At 37.8% G+C, this 24,367-nt stretch overlaps 1 protein-coding gene across 15 annotated transcripts in view; it reads right to left on the reverse strand.

Moving 5' to 3' along the window:
* The window catches only part of SLC25A12 (solute carrier family 25 member 12), a 191,082-nt gene that overhangs the window by 87,996 nt on the left and 78,719 nt on the right, over positions 1–24,367 (reverse strand). For 7 of the 15 annotated variants that reach the window (XM_070580135.1, XM_070580140.1, XM_070580138.1 and 4 more), the window contains one exon: positions 5,949–5,996. The exons of 3 other annotated variants lie outside the window; for them this stretch is intronic. In XM_070580135.1, coding sequence (XP_070436236.1) covers positions 5,949–5,996 — 48 coding nt within the window. Of the gene's footprint in view, positions 1–5,948; positions 5,997–6,314; positions 6,541–6,947; positions 7,265–24,367 lie in introns of those variants that run through there. 5 more of the 15 variants (XM_008523568.2, XM_070580141.1, XM_070580143.1 and 2 more) reach the window with 5 other exon arrangements.

Here is a 24,367-nt window from a genome sequence, read left to right on the forward strand (position 1 = left end):
CCTCTTTTAACTTCAGGTTCTGAATTGCTAAATTACTAACTTGCTCAAAATTTAATACATACACATTGAATTTATTTGCTTTTATTTTCTCCTAATTCTTCTCCCAACCAAGTTAACAATCTAGTATCTATCCTTCCATACCTTTCTCAATGCCCCTTAAGTCACACAAACATAAATATGTATAAATATACATACAACATATATGAAATGACTTTTAGAAAACTAGAATCATGCTACATACACTTCTTGACATCTTTCTTTTCTCACTAAGGGTACATTAGAAATCCCTCTAAATTAACTGGAATAGGCCTAACTCATTCTTTTTAGTATCTACATAATTTTTCATGGTATGGTTATTCCATAATTTTTCTACCACTCCCCTTTGACTACATTTATTTTGGGGTTTTTTTGAGGAACAACTGAGTGCTGCACTAACAACCCTGAACATAAATATTCTTGTGAGTGTTTTTATTTCTCTGGAATAAATATCCCCAAGGTGGAACTGTTTGTTCAAACAGTATCTCCTTTTTATTTTAAATCACTGCCAGACTGCTTTCCCAAGAGTCTCTGTTTCCACAAATACCGTATGAGAGCACCTTTTTACTCCACCTTCAGTCTCAGCAGATGTTATCATTCTTTAATACTTGATAATCTTATTATAACCTTAATATTGTAGCACACATTCAATGCTTTTGAAAACATAGCCCTAACGCATACACCAACAAAGTGGAAGGGTCTCCTGCCAAAAGCCCTGCCTAATTCCCTTCTCAGGCTCAGGTTACTACCAAAAGTAAATAAATACATAAAATGTAAACAAATATTTATTGAATAAAAGGACATTGGGGGGCCGGCCCAGTGGTGCAGTGGTTAAGTGTGCATGTTCCACTTTGGCGGCCTGGGGTTCGCCGGTTCAGATCCTGGGTACGGACATGGCACCACTTGGCAAGCCATGCTGTGGCAGGCGTCCCACAGATAAAGTAGAGGAAGACGGGCATGGATGTTAGCTCAGGGCCAGTCTTCCTCAGCAAAAGGAGGAGGATTGGCAGCAGTTAGCTCAGAGCTAATCTTCCTCAAATAAATAAATAAATAAATAAAATGACATTTCTTTCCATTAAAATTAATATTAAATTAATTAAAATTAAAGTTTGAATTAAAAATAATCACTCTTTGCTTTATATTAGCAGCATCTTCTTCCACTATTCTCTAATCCAAAATAAACAACATAGGAAAAAAATGCAGTTTCATAATTTGATATGGGATACGATCTTCACTGTTACATTGATGATAATGAGAAAAAGAACAAGATCAAAATAATACTTGAGTTCTACATTGCAGTACATTTTTGGTCTAGCATATATAATGGCAAGTACAGTCTCAATATGTGTTGCTTTTATATACAATACATTGATAAACGAACAACAGAAAGTCTATCAACTAAAAAAAGAGATCTTGAAAAATCATTCACTTAAAACAGTTTTTGATAAACCTACTTTGCCACAAAGCACAAACCAGATTAACTCTTCGTTTTAAAATCTGTCAGGTTTATAACAGCCTGTGACATTCCTGTTGTCCTCACCTCACCTCCCTCTTCATTGCTTCTATTGTCTCCTTTTGCTACTGTATACTTCTGATGTAGCAAAATTGGGTCAATGATAGTGCGTGGGTGAGAAGGGGAAAGAAGAAAGACAGAAATGAAGAAATGACAGTTGTAAGGGTGCTAATAGTAAAATCTTAGCTTGACAACTTGTTGTAAAATTATAGCACAGTCTAACACATAAGAATTCATTTGTTGTGCTCCAATTTTACGAACTTGGGGGGGCAGGAAAAAGCAGAATCCTAGTGAATATTATTATTTGTTTTTTTAACTAATAGAAAATATAGCTCATCAAAATTTGAGAAGCAATAACACCAAAAAAAAATCTATTTCCCTATAATCAAAATAATACTTTACTCTTACAAAGCCCTTCTCATGAACTTGCACACATAATTTCATTAAACATAAAGATACCAGCATTTTCAAATAGGAATATTTTGCTGTTTACAAAATAAATGACTTTTGAGGCATACTGACTATTTGTGAATTTAGACAGTTAATGACACAGATCTAAATTTTACCAAAAAAGAGCTTTCAATTGTATTCTAAAACTCAAAATAAAATCTTCTCTGTAGTCTTTAAATAGCTCAAATGATCCTGAACTCCAGTGACTTCAAAATCCTACCAAAATATACTAATAACAGAATAATCTATATTTTAGTGTTTGACTATATCTTTTTCTTCTTAAGTATGCTTTTTGGTGAGGAAGATTGGCCCCGAGCTAACATCTGTTGCTAATCTTCCTTTTTTTTCTCTCCCCAAAGCCCCAGTACATAGTTGTATAATCTAGTTGTAGATCATTCTAGTTCTTCTATGTGGGAGGCCACCACAGCATGGCTTGATGAGCGGTGTGTAGGTCCCCCCCCAGGATCCCAACTGGCATACCCTGGGCTGCCGAAGCAGAGTGCACAAACCTAACTACTCAGCCACTGGGCCTGCCCCAACTATCTCCTTTTTGTGATACTCAAGCTCCCATAGGACCATTCTCCCTAGTTCCCCTTCTCCTCCTTCCCACTTTAGTTGTAGATATCACTTGTAAATCAGTCCCTTATTCTGTCTTGTTCATTTTATATTTAATCCCCCTAACCAGAAGGATTCATCTACCACCTGTATGAATTTCTATCTGTCCGAACCTGACTTTAACTTATTGTGACACATTTATTTAGCAACCAACTTTAAACCCCTCCCCCCTAAATTCCCAAAATAGATGCCTTAGTAATTAACATCTATCCTAAAAATGTCAGATTCACTACTCCTTCCTTTACTTCCATATTTAATACCAAATTCAATAGATTTATCCCTTACAAAGTCCCTGGTATTGTCCTTCCTTTCCATTTCCCCAGCCATCAGCCACTCCACGTCATTATCTCCCACATGTATTGTTTCAATAGCCTCTTAGCTGTTTGTCCTACCTACTTCCAACCTCTGTACGCTTTATCCAACAGACACAAAGAGCTGCCAGAATTCACCACTTCAATTTGCCCACTCAGAAACCCACAGTGTCTCCCTACTGTTTCAAATCCAAACCTGTTGGCCAAATGTTCTAGGTAGTTACAGTGTAAAGGCACCTTTTTTTTCATCACCTAAGTAACCAGATTTTTTTTTTCTTTAGCTTCTTAACAAACACAGCTGCCATTAGCCCCTCACATACCTTCAGCTTTTCAAAAATCACTCGTTTCAAGATCCCTCAAGCAGTAATAGGGTAAGGATGAAGAAGAGTATGGGTTCTGTAGTTTGATTTAAATCCAGCCTCTACAACTTAGGAACTAAGTGACATTGGCCAAGTCATTTAACTTCATCTATATAAGAGAGACACTATCCCTACCTCCTAATGTTGCTGTGAAAATTAGTATCATTAGTATCATATCCTTAAAGTACCAGGCCAACGCCCAGCACACTGCAGAATGATCAATACATGTTAGCCATTGTCATTACTATTACATCACCACTCTGATCAAGGTAAGCCAATGTGATTGCTCTACCAGAGGCTACACATTTTCCTTCACTACTTTTTTTTTTTAAAGATTTTATTTTTTTCCTTTTTCTCCCCAAAGCCCCCAAGTACATAGTTGTATATTTTCAGTTGTAAGTCCTTCTAGTTGTGGCATGTGGGATGCCGCCTCAGCATGGCCTGATGAGCGGTGCCATGTCCGCGCCCAGGATCCAAACAGGGAAAACCCTGGGCTGCCGGAGCAGAGCATGCAAACTTAACTACTCGGCCACGGGGCGGGCCCTCCTTCACTACTCTTGACTCTCTCAACCATAAACTGTTAGAGATGGAATGGTTCTCAGAAAGGAGCTAGTCACATGTCCATTACCATTCAAGTCTTGGCTCAGTCCTCCCCTTTGATGATTCAACTTGGTGTCTACTACTAAACTAAATACAAGTGCATAGATGGCACAACAGCAAATAGTCCTCAGTAAATATCTGTTGGGTAAATATGTTAACTGCTAAAGAATTATGTAGTTAGTATGTATTTTTGACTATTACCTCTAAAATATTTATAAGTCATATGCATCTAAAATAAAACTGTTTCTAAACAATGTCCTACAGATTCAAGTAACTATAGTTGGAATTATTCTACATGGAATATTCTATGGAACTATAGTTCATATTCTATGGAACTACAGATAGGAAGTTAAAAAATCTAACATGTTCCTTGGTATCTGTCCTCAAATGATTCAACTAACTATATTGAATCTTTCTAGCTGAAGGTATCTATGCTTTATCTCTTTCTTATCTATCAATAATTCTTGAGTCAATGCTTTATAGTTAGTGCTAAATGCACAGTTATGAATTCCATATTCAAATAAAAATAAGGCCATCATGAAAATAACGTGTAAAAAGATTAAAAGATTTAAAAGTTGTCAAAAAAGCTACATATAGTCCCAGGTCTCTCCTTGTACTTCCATCCCCCCTCCCAAAAAAACCCAAATCCATACAGAATCACAGATTTTTTTAACACAGGACTGTTAAAGCTGGAAGGACGTCAATTCCCATTCCCTTACCCACTGAGCCCTACACAAGAAGACGAAGCCCAGGAAGGCCATAAAATTAGCCTACGGGTACAACAGCTAGATGCAGGACTGGGAATCGAACCTGGTGTTCCTGATACCTAGGTGAGTGCTCTTTTCAATAATACTCATGCATTATTTCAATTGATTTCTTCCATGCCTACTTAATCCAGAAAACAAAATTAACTATATCACATGAACTCCTCGCAAAACAATTTCAACGTTTCAAGTCATAAATAGAACATTTCTAGTACAATTACTTTTGTTCTGGAAATGATGCTTCTCTTTATCAGATCTTATAAAATTTAAGATTCCCATTGTCACGAATTCTTTTCCACGAACTACACATATCTATGGTCATCTATGCAGCCTCCTCCCCAACAATAGCTTAAGCAATCCACATATCTCATAAAAATGTCATCTATTCCAGGCCCATCAGCATATGATAGAATCTGTTCCTAATATAGAACCGTAGACTTTGGGAGTTGGAAGGAACCCTGGAGATCACTTCTCATTCTACGGAGGAAACTAACACCGAGCAGGGACCTGGCCAAGGTCAAAGTTTCTATACAGGAACCCAGGTCCAGAATAGAAAGCTCTCAAAAGAAGATTTCAGGAAAAACAGCAATATTTAGTGGAACATCTTAGCTTGTCTCCCTTTACATCTACTTCTTAAGTACAACTTCCTGCATAGGGAACTTCTGAAATTTAAGAAAAGAAAGCAAAACAAAAAACTAAGCCAACTTTTTTTTACGTCTACAGCCAAGTCACTGATCCTAAAAACTTAGAAGTTAAGATGGATCTTTGCAAGAATAGCAGACAGTAACATTTTGTAAGAAAACCCAAAAGCCTATGGATATAATATAAGTAGAGGGGAAAAAGATGCACAAATTACGAATAGCTATAATATTCTTATCTCTGTAACAAATTACATAGAGTGTTTCTTATACGTAGGAAAACTTTATAAATATGCAATTTTCAAGGAAAAAAGAATTTTAACCACCATACTTATCAATTACACAAGAGTGTCAATACATTTTGAAATTTTATTTCAGTCACAGCACTAAAGGGTTGCTGGAAATTCTCCTTTTTAGTGTTCTTCTTTTGCATGCCTTAAATCATGTTAAAAAACAATAACTTGAGGAAAATCTTTTATCAAACCTTAATAAAAAGGAAAATATTTAATACTTAATAAAATAAGAGAATTATAAACTTTATTGTCTAGCCATGTTTTTAAGAATACATGAAAATAGAACATACCTGAAAGTTAAGGCCTGAAAAGTACTAGACTTACACTTTTTTTTCCTAATGGAAAAGCACACTACATAAGCCAATTTACCTGCAAGAATATGTTTCTTAACTCTTGAGGATCACCTCGCTTGGTTGTCTGCACATGTAAGAAAAAAAAAAGCCAGTTAATGCTTCACCAGAGACCACATAATCTCTTAAGATTAGAGTTCACAGATGCTACCAGTCAATGTTCTTATCTTTATAAGGGCATTTAGTTTAAAACAAACCAAAAGCACTAATACTGATAACAACTGTCAAATTGGAGATCTGTGACTACAGGGTGGAAAGACAAGTGTGAAGAGCCAAAGATACAGCAAATCTATCAGATAGTTTCCTCTGGACTGGAAAGGGAAGGCAGTGGGGTTCAATCTTTCTTTACTCCACATTCACTAGCAACACAGTAGCAACCACCCACCTTCAAATCAAGAGGCTAGCAACAGTAGATCAACAAGAAAGTTGAAACACCCAAATTAATCGCATGGCCTAGCAGCCTTTCTTCTCAATGGAAAGCAATCCAGAGTATAATTATATCTCCGCGATCCTCTCTTTCTCCACCCAACCTAAAATATGAAAGCTGCTACAACGTTTCCAAATACTTTCGCCATCCTGCCACCTGCAGCGCAAATGCCAACCACTGTCCCCCAGCCCCACTGAGGCCCCAAATTACTCAATTACTCACCCCCTCCCCCACCGCAATACACAGATGCCTTAGGTGTCCCCGGCTTCTTCCTCCCACTCCCTTTCCGAAGCCCTCCAACTCCGGGCCCACTATCCCATGCACCTAGGGCAGGACATTACTCTTCCTTCACCGACCGTGGTCCTCACAAGCCCCTCCAACTCACAATCCCTCCTCCTTCCCCTCCCCCAGTCGGGCATCCTCTGTCTCCGGTCCAAGCCCCGCACAGCTCTCCCACCCGCGAGCTGGAGTCCCAGGACGCGCTATCTAAGAACCAGGCAAAGAAGGAAATGGGAAGAAGTGAGGGGCTGCAGGCAGGGTCCCCGGAATGTCTCTTATGCAATAAAGGCAGCAGCAGAGAGTTGGAGTCACCTTGACCGCCATGCTGTGCTCGGAAGCCGGGGACGAGCAAGTGAGCGAGCAGGGCCGAGCTGTCAGGGCGCGCGCGCGCCGCCTCCTCGGCCGCGCCCGCCCTCCCGCTCGCCGGCGCCGCGCGCGTCCCTATGCAAATGAGCCCGGGGCGGGGAGAGGGACCCGCGTCCCGGCCGAAAGGCAGCTGGCACGGGCGCCGCGCCTCCCGCGGGGAAGACCGGAGCGCTAGCCGTGGGATTCCGACGCGCCGCGTGGTTGCCGACACATTAGTCGCCGCCAGGAAAGCCCCGGGTTTCCGAAGGCCTCTTAGTGGGTGTGGCTTTGGGCACCGACTTGAGCCAAAATTGTTTTCCCCTGATACTTAAAGGAACACTTGGGGCGTAGATTGAGCAAGATTTTGAAGGATCAAAGATCATGTCCCATTACTAATAATAACAGAATAATGACAACTAATGGCAAATACCGACAATAAAAAAGATTGGGAAGCACTCACTCTGGGGGAAACCTAAGTAAACACAACTTAAGAAATATGCCCCTAAATCGGTATGGGATGAATACGCTGAATGTATTTGTGCTTCATGTACTATTATAAAGCTTTATTAGTAGACTCACCCCACATTCCTAATCACCCAAGTCCTGTGTGCGATGATGTGGGCACAAATGCATATGGAAAAAATCCATTTGTCTTCCATAGGGCTGGCACTGAATCCTGGCCCAACTTGACCCTACGTAAACATTTCCAGCCCTATCTAAGAAGTAGTAACTCTGCCTTGAACCAAAATAACGTCTCTAAAACTGAGTCTTGCCATTACGACTATATTGATATTGATTCACTCACCAAACATCTACTGGATATCTATTACATGCCAGACACAGTCCTGCTTGTAAAGAATACAAAGGCAAATTGCATATAATTCCTACCCTCTAGGAGTCAATGCTTCCCCACAACCCCAACCCTGAGTGTATTTTTTTCTTTCTGTATTTAAACCGCGCATGGTCTGGGCGGAGAGGGGGTGGGGGTGGGAGAGTGGTTGTCTAACAACTCCAAGATTTGTCTTAATCTCACTTAGCTCTGTACTGCCTCTCCACCCTCTTTTACATTTCCAAGATTGAATCTCACAGGAGGCTTCCCTCTTCTCCAGTCTCACTAATCATAATATTTGTGTTAAGTATCCAAGTTAATGGAAATGAGGAAAGAGGAGCGGCAAATGGAAATTGTTGATAAGGAATGCTCCATGACTAGTACTCCTAAAGTGAGCTTTTCTGCTGCAGTTGATTTAACTGTCTACCACCATCACACCTCTTTCTTCAGTCTATTCAAAGTTCTTTTAATAATGTAATTGGACATAAGGATTTACAAATTCATATTTTGTTCTACCTTATGTCTAGCATCTTATGTCCCTCATACTCTACTCTCTCTTATTTTGTCAAGTTTCTGTAAGTAGAAATCTTAAGATGTTTATTTTATGTTACTTTACAAGGGAAAGATGTCTGTTTAGTAGCTCAAAGTCCCTCGGTATGAATAAAAATACTTAAGGAGAAGGAAGGCATTTATTTAAAATGAATTATTTTCTATTGAAACATGTTGTTGACCAAATCCATATTGTTGGGCTGAAAATTTAGGGTCAGACTGGCCACTTCTAGAGAGGAAGACAAAATTACATCTAAATAGAGCCCACCACAATAATTTGTAGGTATAGGCACCAAGCTACAATGAAAATTTTCTTGAATAAAAAATAGCTCATCTTTGAGAAGTTCAAGGGCTTCACTCGTGCCAATCTAGCTGCAATGGAGATGATATAATAATTTAAAACTAAATAAGGCTGCTATATGGAGAAGAAGATAGAAGAGCTCAGCTACCTTAAATAAAGGTGAATTTTGCTAGATTTCTCATCTATCCAAATGTAATAATAAAATGGACAAAAGTACTGAAAGTATTTACTGGAGGAAATAAACGAAGTATCGAAAGGAATACAAAAGCATATGAGTGAGAGCTCCCGCCCTGAGAAACTGCAATCTGTCATTCTGTTATAAGGACCAGCTAATAGTGTTACCAGAAGTTACGGCAAATTAAAACTTACTTTTGCCTCAACAGTAGATGATCAGGGTTGAGGGAAAACTTATTTAGTTAATGGGATATCAAAAGACAAACCTGTCAAATAAGAGTCACAATATATTTTGGAAAAGGTAGTAGAAATCATTCAAAACTTTGCACGATTTTTTAAAATCACATGCCAATATAGTAATTTATGTCTCCCTTCAACTTGCAAATGATATTTGTAAACAAGAAATAATTTTAAAACTGTGGAACAACAACTATAAGTTGAAAACTTGATAATTAGGACAAGCTATAAAGAAGGACATTTTAGGGCCAGCCCAGTGGCGCAGTGGCTAAGTGCGCATGTTCTGCTTTGGTGGCCCGTGGTTCACTGGTTCAGATCCTGGGTGTGGACATGGCACCACTCGGCAAGCCATGCTGTGGTAGGAGTCCCACATATAAAGTAGAGGAAGATGGGCCCATATGTTAGCTCAGGGCCAGTCTTCCTCGGCAAAAAGAGGAGGATTGGTGGCAGATGTTAGCTCAGGGCTAATCCTCCTCAAAAAAAAAAAAAAAAAGACATTTTAGAAAGCAAAATTGTAAGTTAAAGGCCAAGAGACGAGCTGCAAATGTATTGTCATTAATAGTCACTTTTTAGAGTTGGTTTCATAAAAGATTCAATATGTAGCTTGATTGAGCTGGGACTTCAAATCTGCTTGTGAAGTTGTTACCCATCAAAATAATATATTACCCCCAGATGCAAAACCAAAATATGAGCTTACCAGACAAGTCCACAGACATATCTCCAACTCCCAGGCTGCTTACATTAATTTGAAAACAGCCAGGACTTTGTGGGCCAAAGTTATAATTATATTAATGCCTAGTGCCCTCATAAACTAAAATGTAATTACTAAAACAAGAAGCAATTTCCAATGAGCAGGTTCTGCCACTCCTGGTCCTCCTTCCATCTTTAATAACATACCATTTCTGTTTATCTTCTAGCCTCCTCTGATTATTTTACTGGCATGAATACATTTTTGTTCCTGTTTCCATATCCCACACAGCTACTAAGAACGTCATCTTACAAGAAGTAAATCAAGGTGGTGTACAAACACTGAGTAGAGCAGTAGGATATCACTGACTAATTAAACAAGGAGTGGAACTCTTCCTAGGTTAAAGGTACACACACCATCACTCTGATGAGGAATAAGCTGATTTTATCCCCCCAGCAAGATGAAGCTCACTTAAGGTGTTTGAAATAAATAGCATGATCTCACCTTGGCATGCATGTGCATGTGCACGCACGCACACATGAATGATATTTAAACATCTGGAATTTTCAAGTGTATATTGGTTTTGGCCTATACCTAGAATTATAAAATGGCACTTTATAATTTTACTGAAATATTGCAAAACTTACAAATTTTATAAGTTGTGCTTTTAATTCCTTCCTCGCTAAGAGACTGTATGAGGAAGTGGCAGGGGTTAGGCTGGACAGAAATATGAAGGACTAAGTGTCCTACTTTGAGCAAAATTATGTTTTAGTTGGTAGGATGACCTGGAAATCAATGTCAGAAATTTTCATTTCAACCCAAGCCACTTATAGCTAGACACTAGATAAATGACACACTTTTGGGCTTCTCAATATTGTACAAGTATTATATACTCCCTGTATGAACATTTGCTCTAATTGAAATAAGTTCTCATTTTCGTGGAGAGGGAAGAGTGAGGTATCAAAAATCAGATGAACTAGTGGTACTCCTGCAATTACGTCTTCCTAAAATGCTCTTCCTCACAGTCTGACTCTAAGTCCTATAAATTATGCAATGAAGATGACAGTGATCTTATTTTTGGACCACAGGCTTCTTTATTTCCTTGTGGAGGCAATAACAGTCAGTTTTCTTTTCAATGGATTTTGTAAGGAATTCATGGAATGAGCTGCTCTAGATGTTGAAGGCTGTGAGTGCCCTATCATTATACAAGTCTTGTATGAGCTGGTAGTTAGTGGGAAACCTTATGATCAGATGGAGGATTGAACTAGATGAGGTTTAACACTTCTTTCAACACCCTAATGTCATAATTTGGAATGAGCCAAATTTTAGTTAATAAACATTTATTGAGTGCCATGTGCTTGTACTAAACTTGCTGTTGCAGCTGTAGGTAATATAAGAAAAATAAATAGCATGATTCCCAAAGTATGGGGAATATTTTACTGTGGCAACTGCTACTATTCATCTTTTTAATGAATAAAGCTGAAAGAATGAGACCAAAACCTTTTGCATGTGCAAAGGCCAAGGCAGCTTTAGGTAATAATGGGGTTTAAAACTCTGTGGTTTGTCACATATTCCCATTCCAATCAAAATTACATATATAACTGAGAGAACAAACATCCTGCCCAGGCCTCAGCTGCCCACCCCTACCCTACCCCTGGGGATTTCCTTGGATCTGGTTTTTGCCTTCCTTCTACTTAGAGGTCAATCAGGAAGGATGCTTTGGATCTGATCCAAAGTAAAGAAAATTATTTGCACTTTAAAAATTGTGCTGGGAGAAAAGCAAAGGCCCCAGAATACCTAAAGTAAACTTAAAAAAGAACAAAGTTGGGGGCTGGTCCAGTGGCATAATAGTTAAGTTAGCGCGCTCTGCTTTGGCAGTCCAGGGTTTGTTGGTTCGGATCCTGGGCATGGACCTACGCATTGTTTATCAAGCTATCTTGTGGCAGACGTCCCACATATAAAGTAGAGGAAGACGGGCACAGATGTTAGCTCAGGGCCAATCTTCCTAAAAAAAAACATAGAACAAAGTGGGAGGACTTACACTACCTGGCTTAAAGATTTACTTTAAAGCTAAATAAATCAACATAGTGTGGTACCGGCTGGCAGAAGGATTGATACATAGATCAGTGCAACAGAATAGAGAGCCCAGAAATAGATACAAAATTATAAAGGCATTTGATTTCTAACAAAAGTGCCAAAGAAATTCAATGGGACAAGAAGAAGTCTTTTTAACAAGTGATGCTGGAATAACTAGTTATCCATGTAGGAAAATAAATAAACTTCAACCTCTACCTCAAAACATACACTAAAATTAATTTGAGATGAGTCATAGACCTAACTGCAAAAACTAAAATCATCATGCTTTTAGTAGATAATATAAAAGAGTATCTCTGTGACTCGGAGGTAAGTAACAGATTTTTAGTCAGGACATAAAACACAATAACCATAAATTTAAAAATTGATAAATTAGATTTCATTAAAATTTAAAATTTCTACTCATCAAAAGACAGCATTAAGAAAATGAATAAGGAACCCACAATCTGGGAGAAAAAGTAGCAAAACATATATACAACAAAGAACTGATATTCAGGATATAAAGAACTCCTAAAACTCAATATATAAACAACCTAGTTAAAAAATGGGCAGAAGACTTGAACAAACACTTCACAAAAGAAGATATACAAATAGCCAATAAGCACATGAAAAACTGCACAACATCTTTAGTCATCAGGGAAATGCAAATTAAATCACAGTAAAAAGATAGCACTACACACCCACTAGAATGGCTAAAATTGAAAAGACTGAAAACACCAGATGCTGGCAACCAGAGCTCTCATGCACTGTAGTGGGAGTGTAAATGGTATAATCACTTTGGGAAAAGATCTAACAAGTTCTTATAAAACTAAACATACACCTACACTATGACCCAGCAATCTTACCTTTAGGTATTCACCCAAGAGAAATGAAAATATACGTGGATAAAAAAGACTTGTACGAGAATGTTCATGGCCACTTTATTCATAAAAGCCAAAAACCGGAAATAACCTAGGTGTCCATCAATAGGACACTGGATAAAAAAACCGTGGTACAGTCACAGAATGGAATACTATTCAGCAATAAAAAAGAGCAAACTACTGATACACAACAATATGGATGCATCTTAAAAGTATCATGCTAAGTGAAGAAGACACACAGAATCATATAGTACAAAAGAGCATATACCATATGATTACATTTATGTAAAGTTCTAGAACAAACAAAACTAATCTATGGTGGAAAAAATCAGAACTATGGTTGCTGGGGGAGAGGAATTAACTGGAAAGAGCATGAGGGATCTATCTAGAGTGATGGTAGTAGTCCATGTCTTGCTAGGGGTTTAGGTTACAGGTGTATGTATTTTCCAAAACTTAGAGAATGTACACTTAGGTTTATACATTTCATTGTATGTAAATTTTTCCTCAAAAGCAAAAAAATCTATGACTAAATACTGAACTCTAGCTAATTGCATGAAGTATTTAGGGAAAGAGTATTGGTATGTTAAATTTATTTTGAAACGCATATAAGAAATAAGAAAGATTGATGGATGGATAGAGAGATGAATAGACAAATGGATAGATAGACAGGCAGGTAGGTAGATAGATAGATAGATAGATAGATAGATAGATAGATAGATAGATAATGTGATACCTAACTGGGGGATATATGGGAATTCACCATAAAAATTCTTTCAACTTTTCTATATATTTGAAATTGTTCATAATAAAACGTCAGAGAAAATTGTGCTGGGTGTTTACATTACTAAAGATGGCTATCCAGGTATGTAAGACTGTTGTTTGGCCAGACATTGTAACGGGAGTTGTTTCTTAAACACTCATAGGCCTCTGTGCACTGTTGGAGAGTAGGGAAAAGAAACTGAAAGTGATTGACAAATAACATATCTCTATTATGGGCAGGGGAATCTCTGAAAACTATATTGCATTGAGGAAAAAAAATGTTTCCCTTAATATGGATCTACATAGAAATTATATGTCCTTGGGAGTGTTGTGTGTTTGTTTGTATGTCTTTGTTTGGTCTAATAGTTACCCACAGGAAAACTAGAGGAAGAACATGGAAGTATACATGTATACCATACTGAAGGAAACCTTGCAAGTTACCAGACTTGGAATCAAGCCTACCCTGGAACTCTTCTGCTCAAGTGCACCTAGGGTGTAAACCTAGACTGAGAAACTAAAGACTTTGGTGGGAAATATCCTACAGTGGGTCACTGTGTCTTTGGATTGCCCTGTCAGGGGAAGGAGAACTGATCCTAGGATGAAGTCAACCCCAGTGAGTAGGGAGTTTCTAAAGAGGGGAGGGCAGGTTTCTCGTGGGAAACCTAAAGAAAGGACTCATTAAGGGAGAGGGCCAGAAAGCTCAAGACAAGGAAGCCAGGAACCGGGGTATGCCCAGGAAGAAACTCCTTCTCAAGAATTAATATAAAGGAATACTGTCCCTCAGTATCCATGGAGGGGACCAGTTCTAGGACCCCCATGGACACCAAAATCTGTGGATGCTCAAGTCCCTTACATAAAATGGCATAATATTTGCATATAATGTATGTACATCCTCCTGTATACTTTAAATCATCTCTAGATTACTTATAATACCTAACGCATTGTAAATCTATATAAATAATTGTTGTATTGTTTAGGGAATGATGACAAGAAAAAGTCTGTACACGTTCAGTACAAACACAACCATTGTAAGCCTTTTGATCCATGGTTGGTTGAATCTGTAGATAAGGAATGCATGAATATGAAGAGCTGACTATAATGTAATATTGATCAGTATCAAATTGTACTGATCAGAAGAACAATCAGAAGTTTAAGTTAGAAAGTTCTGGAGAAACAGTGTGGAACAGCCAGACCTTGAGGAGAGTTAGACCTTGTGGAAAGAGACAAATCAAGGAGGAAAAGGGGGCAGAATTGTGGAATGATTGGCATTCTTTTAATCAGAAGACGATGGAAGCTGAGAACACAGAAGGAACTTGACCAAGAATAGTTAAAGGTCTCAGTCAAAGTTATCCTCTGCACATCCCGTTTCCAGTAGCCCTGACAATAGGATGCCACCTTAAAGTAATGACAATATGATAAGGAAAAACTAAATGAAAATGAAATAAACAGGAATTAAGAGTTGAGTCATAAGAGGTATTCACCATGGCATAAAGTCTTTGTATTGCAAAAGATGCCACAAAGGACAAGAATAAACTTATGTATAAAAAGAGTTAACTATAGCCTGCACTTTTGAGAAGGATTCTGGGTGATGCCCACCTGCTGCTTCTTCCCTGCCTCTGGTCAAGTCAGCAGGGTAAAAAATGATGGAGTAACGGATCTACAGTCTTGCCTCACTATCAGTGCTTGGAAAGAAACCCCAAAGAAACAGTCACTGTTTGCTCACTCTGTTCTTCTATCAATCACCCTAGATGGATGAGCTTACTTGGACAGTTCAGAATGAGGATGAAGAATAACATAAGGAGTCAGTAATTATCCTTCCTTTAATCATCCCAAACCCTTCAAAAAAGCATTTAGACATGAACAAGTTTTGCATTGATGTTGTGGAAGAAAATTAAGGTACAGTAATGGGAAGTGTAGTCTTCCTCACATCACCCCTTCGCTGAGATCCATGTGGCAGTAGCAGCAACATCATTTCATCAAAGACAGTAGGCTCAGAGTTGCAGGTAGGGAACAGCAGCTAAGTGAGTGTAACCCAACTGCTCAGTAGCAGATAAGACAATTCCTCCATTACTTAAACATACTAGAGAACCTTGAAGGGATGGTAGGGCATTTCGTCATATAGAATTCTATATGGCTATGAAGTTCTAATCCATCTCTTAGGCATAATATGTGCCTTATTGATATCTATAAGCAGGCAATATGAAGTGAATATAATTATCCCTTTCTATAAAGATCCTACAATGTATAGGGAAGAGAAATGATAGGTAAAACTATTAACAATGCATATGCTGAACTGTGTGATAAATGTATGCAATACAGGTTTAGAAAAAAAAATCAAGTTGGATGATATACAGAAGGTTTCATGGAAACCATAATTCACCACTTCTTCTAGACTTTACCATTTCTCAGTGTTCCTCCCAGAGTATGTCTTATTACATTATCCTTCCTTCTTAATCTACGCCTTCAGTCCTAACATTTATCTCAGTGCCTGACATTAGCTATGTAGGTACTAATTAAATGTTTATTGATTATTCCTAGCTGGTCACTCTACCACTAGTCATTAGTCCTTTTATATTTACTAAGTGAAGACCATTACCATTGCCTTAGTTGCTCAATCCAGAAAGTTGGGTATCAGACTCTTCCCTACCCCTCACATCCAAATAGCCACCCAATCCTGTGTTTCCCATCCCCTTCAGTGCTTTTTAAATCTCTTCTCTTGATTATAATAGCCATCACTATGCCTCCTACTTGCTCTCCAAGCCTCCAGTTCTCCCTTTTCTGCCTCCAGTCACTATCCTCAAATCCATTCTACACAGTGCTGTCAAGTGTTCAATCTAAAATAGAAATTAAATTTTGTGACTTCTCCATCCTTTAGGAGCTCTCTACCGACTTCAGTATAAAATTCAAACTTCTACATACCAACTCTTATGGGATGCAGCAAAAGTGGTACTAAGAGGGAAATTTATAGCAGTACAGGCCAACTTCAATAAACAAGAAAAATCTCAAATAAGTAGTCTTAAACTACACCTAACAGAACTAGAAAAAGAAGAACAAACAAAGGCCAAAGTCAGCAGACGGAGGGAAATATTAAAAATCAGAGCAGAAATAAATGAAATAGAGACTGGAAAACAATAGAAAGGATCAATGAAACTAAGAGCTGGCTCTTTGAGAAGATAAACAAAACTGACAAACACTTAGCCAGACTCACTAAGAAAAAAGAGAGAAGTCTCAAATAAATAAAATTAAAGATGAAAGAGTAGGGCCAGCCCAGTCATGTAGTGGTTAATCCAGTGTGCTCCACTTCAGTAGCCCAGGGTTCACAGGTTCGGATCCAGGGCACAGACGTACACATTGCTCATCAAGTCATGCTGTGGGGGTGTCCCATATACAAAATAGAGGAAGACTGGTACAGATGTCAGCTCAGGGACAATCTTCCTCAAGCAAAAAGAGGAAGACTGGCAATGGATGTTAGCTCAGGGCCAATCTTCCTCACCAAAAACAGAAAGAAAAAAAAAGAAAGATGAGAAATTACAACAGATACAATAGAAATACAAATGATTATAAGAGAATACTATGAAAAACTATGTGCCAACAAATTGGATAACCTAGAAGAAACAGATAAATTCTTAGACTCATACAACCTCCCAAAACTGAATCAAGAAGAAACAGAGATCTGAATAGACCAATCACAAGTAAAGAGATTGAAACAGTAATCAAACACCTCCCAAAAAACAAAAGACCAGGACTGGATGGCTTCTCTGGAAAATTCTACCAAACATTCAAAGATTTAACACATATCCTTCTCAAACTATTCCAAAAAATTGAAGAAGACAGGACACTTCCTAACTCCTTCTATGAGGCAAACATTACCCTGATACCAAAACCAGACAAGGATAACACAAAACAGGAAAATTACAGTCCAATATTGCTGAGGAACATAGATGCAAAAATCCTCAACAAAATATTAGCATATCAAATACAATACATTAAAAGGATCATACACCATGATCAAGTGGGATTTAAACCAGGGATGCAGGGATGGTTCAATATCCACAAATCAATCAATGTAATACACCACATTAACAAAATGAGGAATAAAAGTCACATGATCATCTCAATAGATGCAGAGAAAGCATTTGACAAGATCTGACATCCATTTATGATAAAAACTCTGAATAAAATGGATATAGAAGGAAAGTACCTCAACATAGTGAAGGCCACATATGACAAAACCACAGCCAATGTCCTAGTTAACAGTGAAAAACTGAAAGCCATCCCTCTGAGAAGAGGAACAAGATGAAGGTGCCCACTCTCACCACTCTTACTCAAAACAGTACTGGAGGTTTTGGCCAGAGCAATTAGGCAAGAAAAATAAATAAAAGGAATCCAAATTGGAAGGGAAGAAGTAAAACTCTCCCTGTTTGTGGATGACATGATTCTATTTATAGAAAACACTAAATAATCCACCAAAAAACTATTAGAAATAATCAACAACTACAGCAAAGTTTCAGGGTACAAAATCAATTTACAAAAATCAGTTGCATTTCCAGACACTAATGATAAACTAGCAGAAAGAGAAGTCAAGAATACAATTCCCTTCACAATCAGAACAAAAAGAATAAAATATCTAGGAATAAATTTAACCAAGGAGGTGAAAGACCTGTATGCTGAAAACTTTAAGACTATTGAAAGAAATCAAAGAAGACATAAAGAAATGGAAAGATATTCCATGTTCATGGATTGAAAGAATAAACAGTTGAAATGTCCATATTACCTAAAGCAATCTACAGATTCAATGCCAATCAGAATCCCAGTGACATTCTTCATGGAAATAGAACAAAGAACCCTAAAATTTATATAGAACGACAAAAGACCCCAAATAGCCAAATAAATCCTGAGAAAAAAACCCAAAACTGGAGGCATCACAATCTCTTACTTCAAAATATACTACAAAGTTATAGTAATCAAAACAGCATGGCACTGGCAGAAAAACAGGCACACAGATCAATGGAATAGAATTGAAAGCCCAGAAATAAAACCATACATCTATGGAGAGCTAATCTTCAACAAAGGAGCCAAGAACATACAATGGAAAAAGGAAAGTCTCTTCAATAAATGGTATTTGGAAAACTGGACAGACACATGCAAAAGAATGAAAGTAGATCATTATCTTACACCACACAGAAAAATAAACTCAAAATGGATTAAAGACTTGAATGTAAGACCTGAAACCATAAAAATCCTAGAAGAAAATATAGACAGTACACTCTTTGACATTGGTCTTAGCAGGATCTTTTCGAATACCATGTCTACTCAGGCAAGGGAAACAAAAGAGAAAATAAATAAATGGGACTATGTCACCCTAAAAAGCTTCTGCACAGCCAAAGAAACCATGAACAAAGCAAAAAGACAACCCACCAAATGGGAGAAAATATTTGCAAATCATATATCTGACAAGGGGTTAATTTCCAAAATATATAAAGAATTCATACAACTCAACAACAACAACAAAAAAACCTGATCAAAAAAAGAGGCAGAGGATATGAACAGACATTTTCCAAAGAAAATATACAGATGGCCAACAGGTACTTGAAAAGATGTTCAACATCACTAATTATTGGAAAAATGCAAATCAAAACTATAATGGGATGTGACCTTATGCTTGTCAGAATGGCTATAACTAACAAGACAAAAAATAATAAATGTTGGAGAGGATGTGGAGAAAAGGGAACCCTCATACACTGCTGGTGGGAATGCAAACTGGTGCAGCCACTATGGAAAACAGTATAGAGATTTCTCAAAAAATGAAAAGTAGAAATACCATATGATCCAGCTATCCCACTACCTGGTATTTGTCCAAGGAGCATGAAATCAACAATACAAACATATTTATGCATCCCTATGTTCATTGCAGCAATATTTACAATAGCAAAGACATGGAAACAACCCAATGCCCATCAACTGATGAATGGATAAAGAAGATGTGGTGTATATATATACAATGGAATACTACTCAGCCATAAAAAAGACAAAATCTTCTCATTTGCAACAACGTGGATGGACCTTGAGGGTATGAAGTTAAGCAAAATAAGCCAGACAGAGAAAGACAAAGACTGTATGATTTCACTCATACGGAAGATAAACAGATTAGTGGTTACCAGAGGGGAAGGAGGTGAGGGAGGGCAAAAGGGGTAAAGGGGCACATATGTATGGTGACAGATAAAAACTAGACTATTGGGAGTGAGCAAGATGCAGTCTATACAGAAACTGATATATAATAATGTACACCTGAAATTACACAATGTTATAAACCAATGTGACTCAATAAAATTAAAAAAAATTTCAACTACCTCAGTATGGTGAAAAGTGGAGCTTCCTCACTTGGCTACTTCCTCTTTTTTATGTCTTATATCTTACTTTTACTACTATACTTGTTCCTTTAGTCACAAGGATTTTTGAGCCTTTGTGCTATTTCCTTTGCTGGGAATATTTTACTCCATATTTACTCAAATTTTCCTATCCTTGAAGATACAGCTCAAGAATCCCCTCCTCCAGAAAACAATCCTTAATCCTCTTTCCCCATCTGAGGTAGGTAGGCCCCTGCTCCATGCATAGTATTTATCACACTGTGTTGTAATTATCTCTTTGCTTATTGTCTTTTCCACTGGTAGCTTTTAAACTTTATTGACCTAAATAGTAAAATACACATTTTTAAAAAAATCACAACCCCAGTACACACTGAAATAAAAATTTCATGAAGAAATATTGAATTTACTATGTGCAACACACTCTGGTATTTACTATTCTATACTATTCTATTTCTTTTTATTCTAATTCTGGTTTCAACATACTGAATTGATTTCATGACCCATAGTTTAAAAACAGTCCAATAGACTGTGAACTCACATAGATTCTTGAGCATGATAGGTGCTCAAGAAAAGTAATTAAGAACAAGATAGGGGCCGGCCCCGTGGCCGACTGGTTGAGCTTGTGTGCTCCGCTTTGGCGGCCCAGGGTTTCGCTGGTTCAGATCCTGGGTGCAGACATTGTACCACTCATCAAGCCATGCTGAGGCAGCATCCCACATGCCACAACTAGAAGGACCCACAACTAAAAATACACAACTAGGTACCAGGGGGCTTTGGGAGAAAAGGAAAAATAAAATCTTTTAAAAAAAATTTTAACAAAGAACAAGATAAAACAAAAGTCTCTGTATCTCTAGCATTTAGCAGTGGTTAACAAAAATGTTTGATAAAAGAATAAATACACACTTCTGGGGCAGACCATCTTCATGAATCATCTTTTTCCCTTATCACTTCATTTTTAAGAATAAGAGTTTCTTACAAGACCTTAAATTAAGATGAAAATATACACATGTAAGCACAGATACAGAGATGCAAAACTGGAAAAGGGACTTCAGAAATTGTCGAATTTGAAGGGCATAATGAGATAGAGAGGCATGATTGCTGAAGGCCAACTGTTAGGTCTTCCAGAGAAGGCATAATGTGGTGCAGTCACCAAAGCCTGGGATCTGGCCATCAGTCCTATAGGTCAGAAATCATCTTGTAGGTGTAAAAATCTTCTAAAAATCACTTAAGTGAACCAAATTCGCAAGATACTGATGAATAGCTAATATTAACTAATATTTATTCTTGAGTACTTCCTATGTATCAGATAATATTCTAGCATTTTATATGACATATCCTCAAAACACCACCGTGAAGTAGGGTTATCTCATGTTATTATCACCCTTTCCAAGATGAGGAAACTGAGACTGAGACATTGAGCAACTTTTCCAAAGTTACACAGTTAGTATGTGGTAATAAAAACATTAGCAAAAGGATTATAATAAAAATGTTGTGAAAAACCTGTCAGAAAGTAGAGAAATACACAAAGAAAGGGAGGAAAAATATTTAAATATAGAAAACTAATCCAAGTGGCCCAATAATTGACAACTAAGAGTTCCACAGAAAATATAGATTTAAAATGATGGGGAAAAAATTATCAAAGAAAGAAATAAGAGAACTTTCCACACCCAAAAGATGAGTTTTGAGTTTCAAAGTGTCCTCTGTGTATCCAGAACAATAGATGAAAAAGGTTCAATAACAAGGCACATTATAAAATAACAGAACATTGGAGATAGAGGATCTCCTGTAGCTGGAATGCACAGATCCAGGAACCAAGAGGAAGAGGTGAAAACGGCCCCTCTCACTATCACACCAGATAACCCACTAAAGAAATTTTTGCCTCCCTTCCCTACAACCTTAGGCTCATGGATTTTGAGGTCCTATATCCAAGGGAGGAATGCTTCCATCAGCAAACACCATCAAGGTTCAGATGAATTGGAAACTGAGACTGTCCCCTGGCCATTTTGGGCTCCTCAAGCTGTAGAATTAAAGGCAGAAAAGGGTCACCATAGCTATGTGTTTATTAATCCCAACCAAGGGACGAGGATGACTATGTGTCAAACCCATCAGAGACAATTCAATAAAGATAGCCAACAAAGATAAATCCATAGGTAACTCAGATCATTTGGGAATTAAGGTTTAGGCACTGAACAAGATAAAGAGTTAGACCCAGCGGAAGTGCTTAGAGGGATAAAGGGTTACACAATGAAGGGTTGAAAATGGAAGTTATGATTATCAACTTAGGCATCACAGCCATCTACAGAATAAGGGTTCAGTAGCAGCTATACTTTATATTATTCTTGCTCCCCATCCCACCCCCACCTTATATGATGAGTATTGGCATTGGCTAACATTTTAAATTTCATCATCCTGACAGCTGACAGGACTATGTGTGTCCATTGTATTGGGGACTTTGATTGCCACACAAGAGACGATATATGAATTTCCTATAGGTCAAGTGATGCCAGGAAGATGTTGGGGCTTGAATTGCTTTTGCAGTGTTCCACCCAAAAGGCAAGCCTACTAACAAAGGAGAAAACAGCAGCAAGGAGCCAGAGTTTCCTTGTCAGGGAATTGGTACAATATGGTGGCCCCTTGCAGCTCACTGAAGAAATTAAGAATGCATCCTATGTGAGAGGCAGTAAGAGCATCAATGGGAGTCACCGTCAGCTGGAGAAGTAGAGATGCCCAAAACAGAGAGAGTTAAGTGGCAAGATTAATTTCTTCTTTATTCCTACTTTTAGCCCTCAACACCAGAAGAACTAGTCTTGAAAAGGAAGGAGGAAAAAATATTCTAGAACCAGACACTCTCCCCAACCCAATCTTTAGGGGCTTAGGAAAGGAGAATGAGTGAAAAAGTGACTATACTCCCATCCTCATTTCAGGTCCCTGTGGCTACAAGTCTGGCCAGCAAGGGAGGATGTTTTAAAACACCAAAGTTTTAAAGTAGGCCAAGCTAGACTTTGCACAAATTAAAGCACCAGAAAACTAAGGCATCTGCCTGGGGGGAAAGGATATTCAACGTAGTACAGTGGGAGTAGTGACTAGAGAAAAAACATTTTATGTATATACCTCCCCTAAGTTCAGATTCCTTAGCAACTTGGTCGCATAAAAGTAAGAGTAGTATGTAGTTTATGATATAATGTTAAGTGAATCAATCAGAACTTGAAATTGTATCTATGTGGCAAGTACAATTGTATGAGTAATCTGAATGTATTAAACAAAGCCTGAAGCAGATAAATGAATTTTCTCTAAATCACAACTTTGCATAGGGTCAGGAATGATCATATATCTAACCAAACCTACTATTATACTTCTTTTTGCCATTTATTTGTTCTAAGAAGTAAAATAAGTTTATTCAGTAAGACTGCTTTTCACAAATCCATATTGGATGATGGATACTTGACCACCCTCTGTGGACTCGTAAATTATGGGCTTTTTGGTTTTTTGGTTTTTTTGGTTGTTGTTGTTTTTCAAAGATCAACACCATAGTATTTCAAAGAAGACTAAACAGAGTGAGATCTCTCAGTTCCTCCTTTTCCATTAAAAATTGAGTATTAGCCTTGACTTTTTCCATTATCTACAATCATTCCAGTTTGCAGGGAGTCCATAGATAGAATTGTTAATAGCACAGATATTTCAGAGAACATGTCTTTGAATCCTCTAGGGAAGATTCTTTAGGCCCACCTGATGTGAAATCATCTACCCTAACCTATTCTATCTCTAACTCCAATTTCTATAGCATCATTGGCAATATTTGTATGAGGACTCTAATTTATGAAGTCTTCCTCCCACACTGGAATATTTTAGGACACTGGAGCAGGGCGAGAATCTCTTGGAATTATTTGCGGCATATTGATCTCATACCTAGGAATGCTCTAACCCCTTCTTAACTCAAGCCAGGTAAGAGATAAAAAGTTTACAGCTACCTTTTTTTTCTTTTTCATCTCAACCCTATATGACCCCAATGGAAAAAAATATATGATCTAGATATCATAAAAATAAAGGCTCACCAAAGAATACCTTTCAAATTATAGCTATTTTTCTTATTTGTCACAATGATGATTTAGATAAGTATTTATCTGCTTTAAATAAATGGATAAGGTGTTGTAATGTACTAAACATATAACTATGCAATTTTCATTTGTGCTTAGATATGGACTCATATACAATTAAATCAAATAATAGATAAAATTGTCATTTGGCATTTAAATATATTATCTAATTTATTTTATTTAACAAAAAGCAAAGCAAAACCGGGGCTGGCCCCGTGGCCGAGTGGTTAAGTTCGCGTGCTCCGCTGCAGGCGGCCCAGTGTTTCGTTGCTTCGAATCCTGGGCGCGGACATGGCACTGCTCATCAAACCACGCTGAGGCAGCGTCCCACATACCACAACTAGAAGAACCCACAACGAAGAATATACAACTATGTACCGGGGGGCTTTGGGGAGAAAAAGGAAAAAGAAAATAAAAAATCTTTAAAAAGCAAA

The sequence above is a fragment of the Equus przewalskii genome, chromosome 17 (assembly GCF_037783145.1).
Source record: "Equus przewalskii isolate Varuska chromosome 17, EquPr2, whole genome shotgun sequence".
Lineage (NCBI taxonomy): Eukaryota > Metazoa > Chordata > Mammalia > Perissodactyla > Equidae > Equus > Equus przewalskii.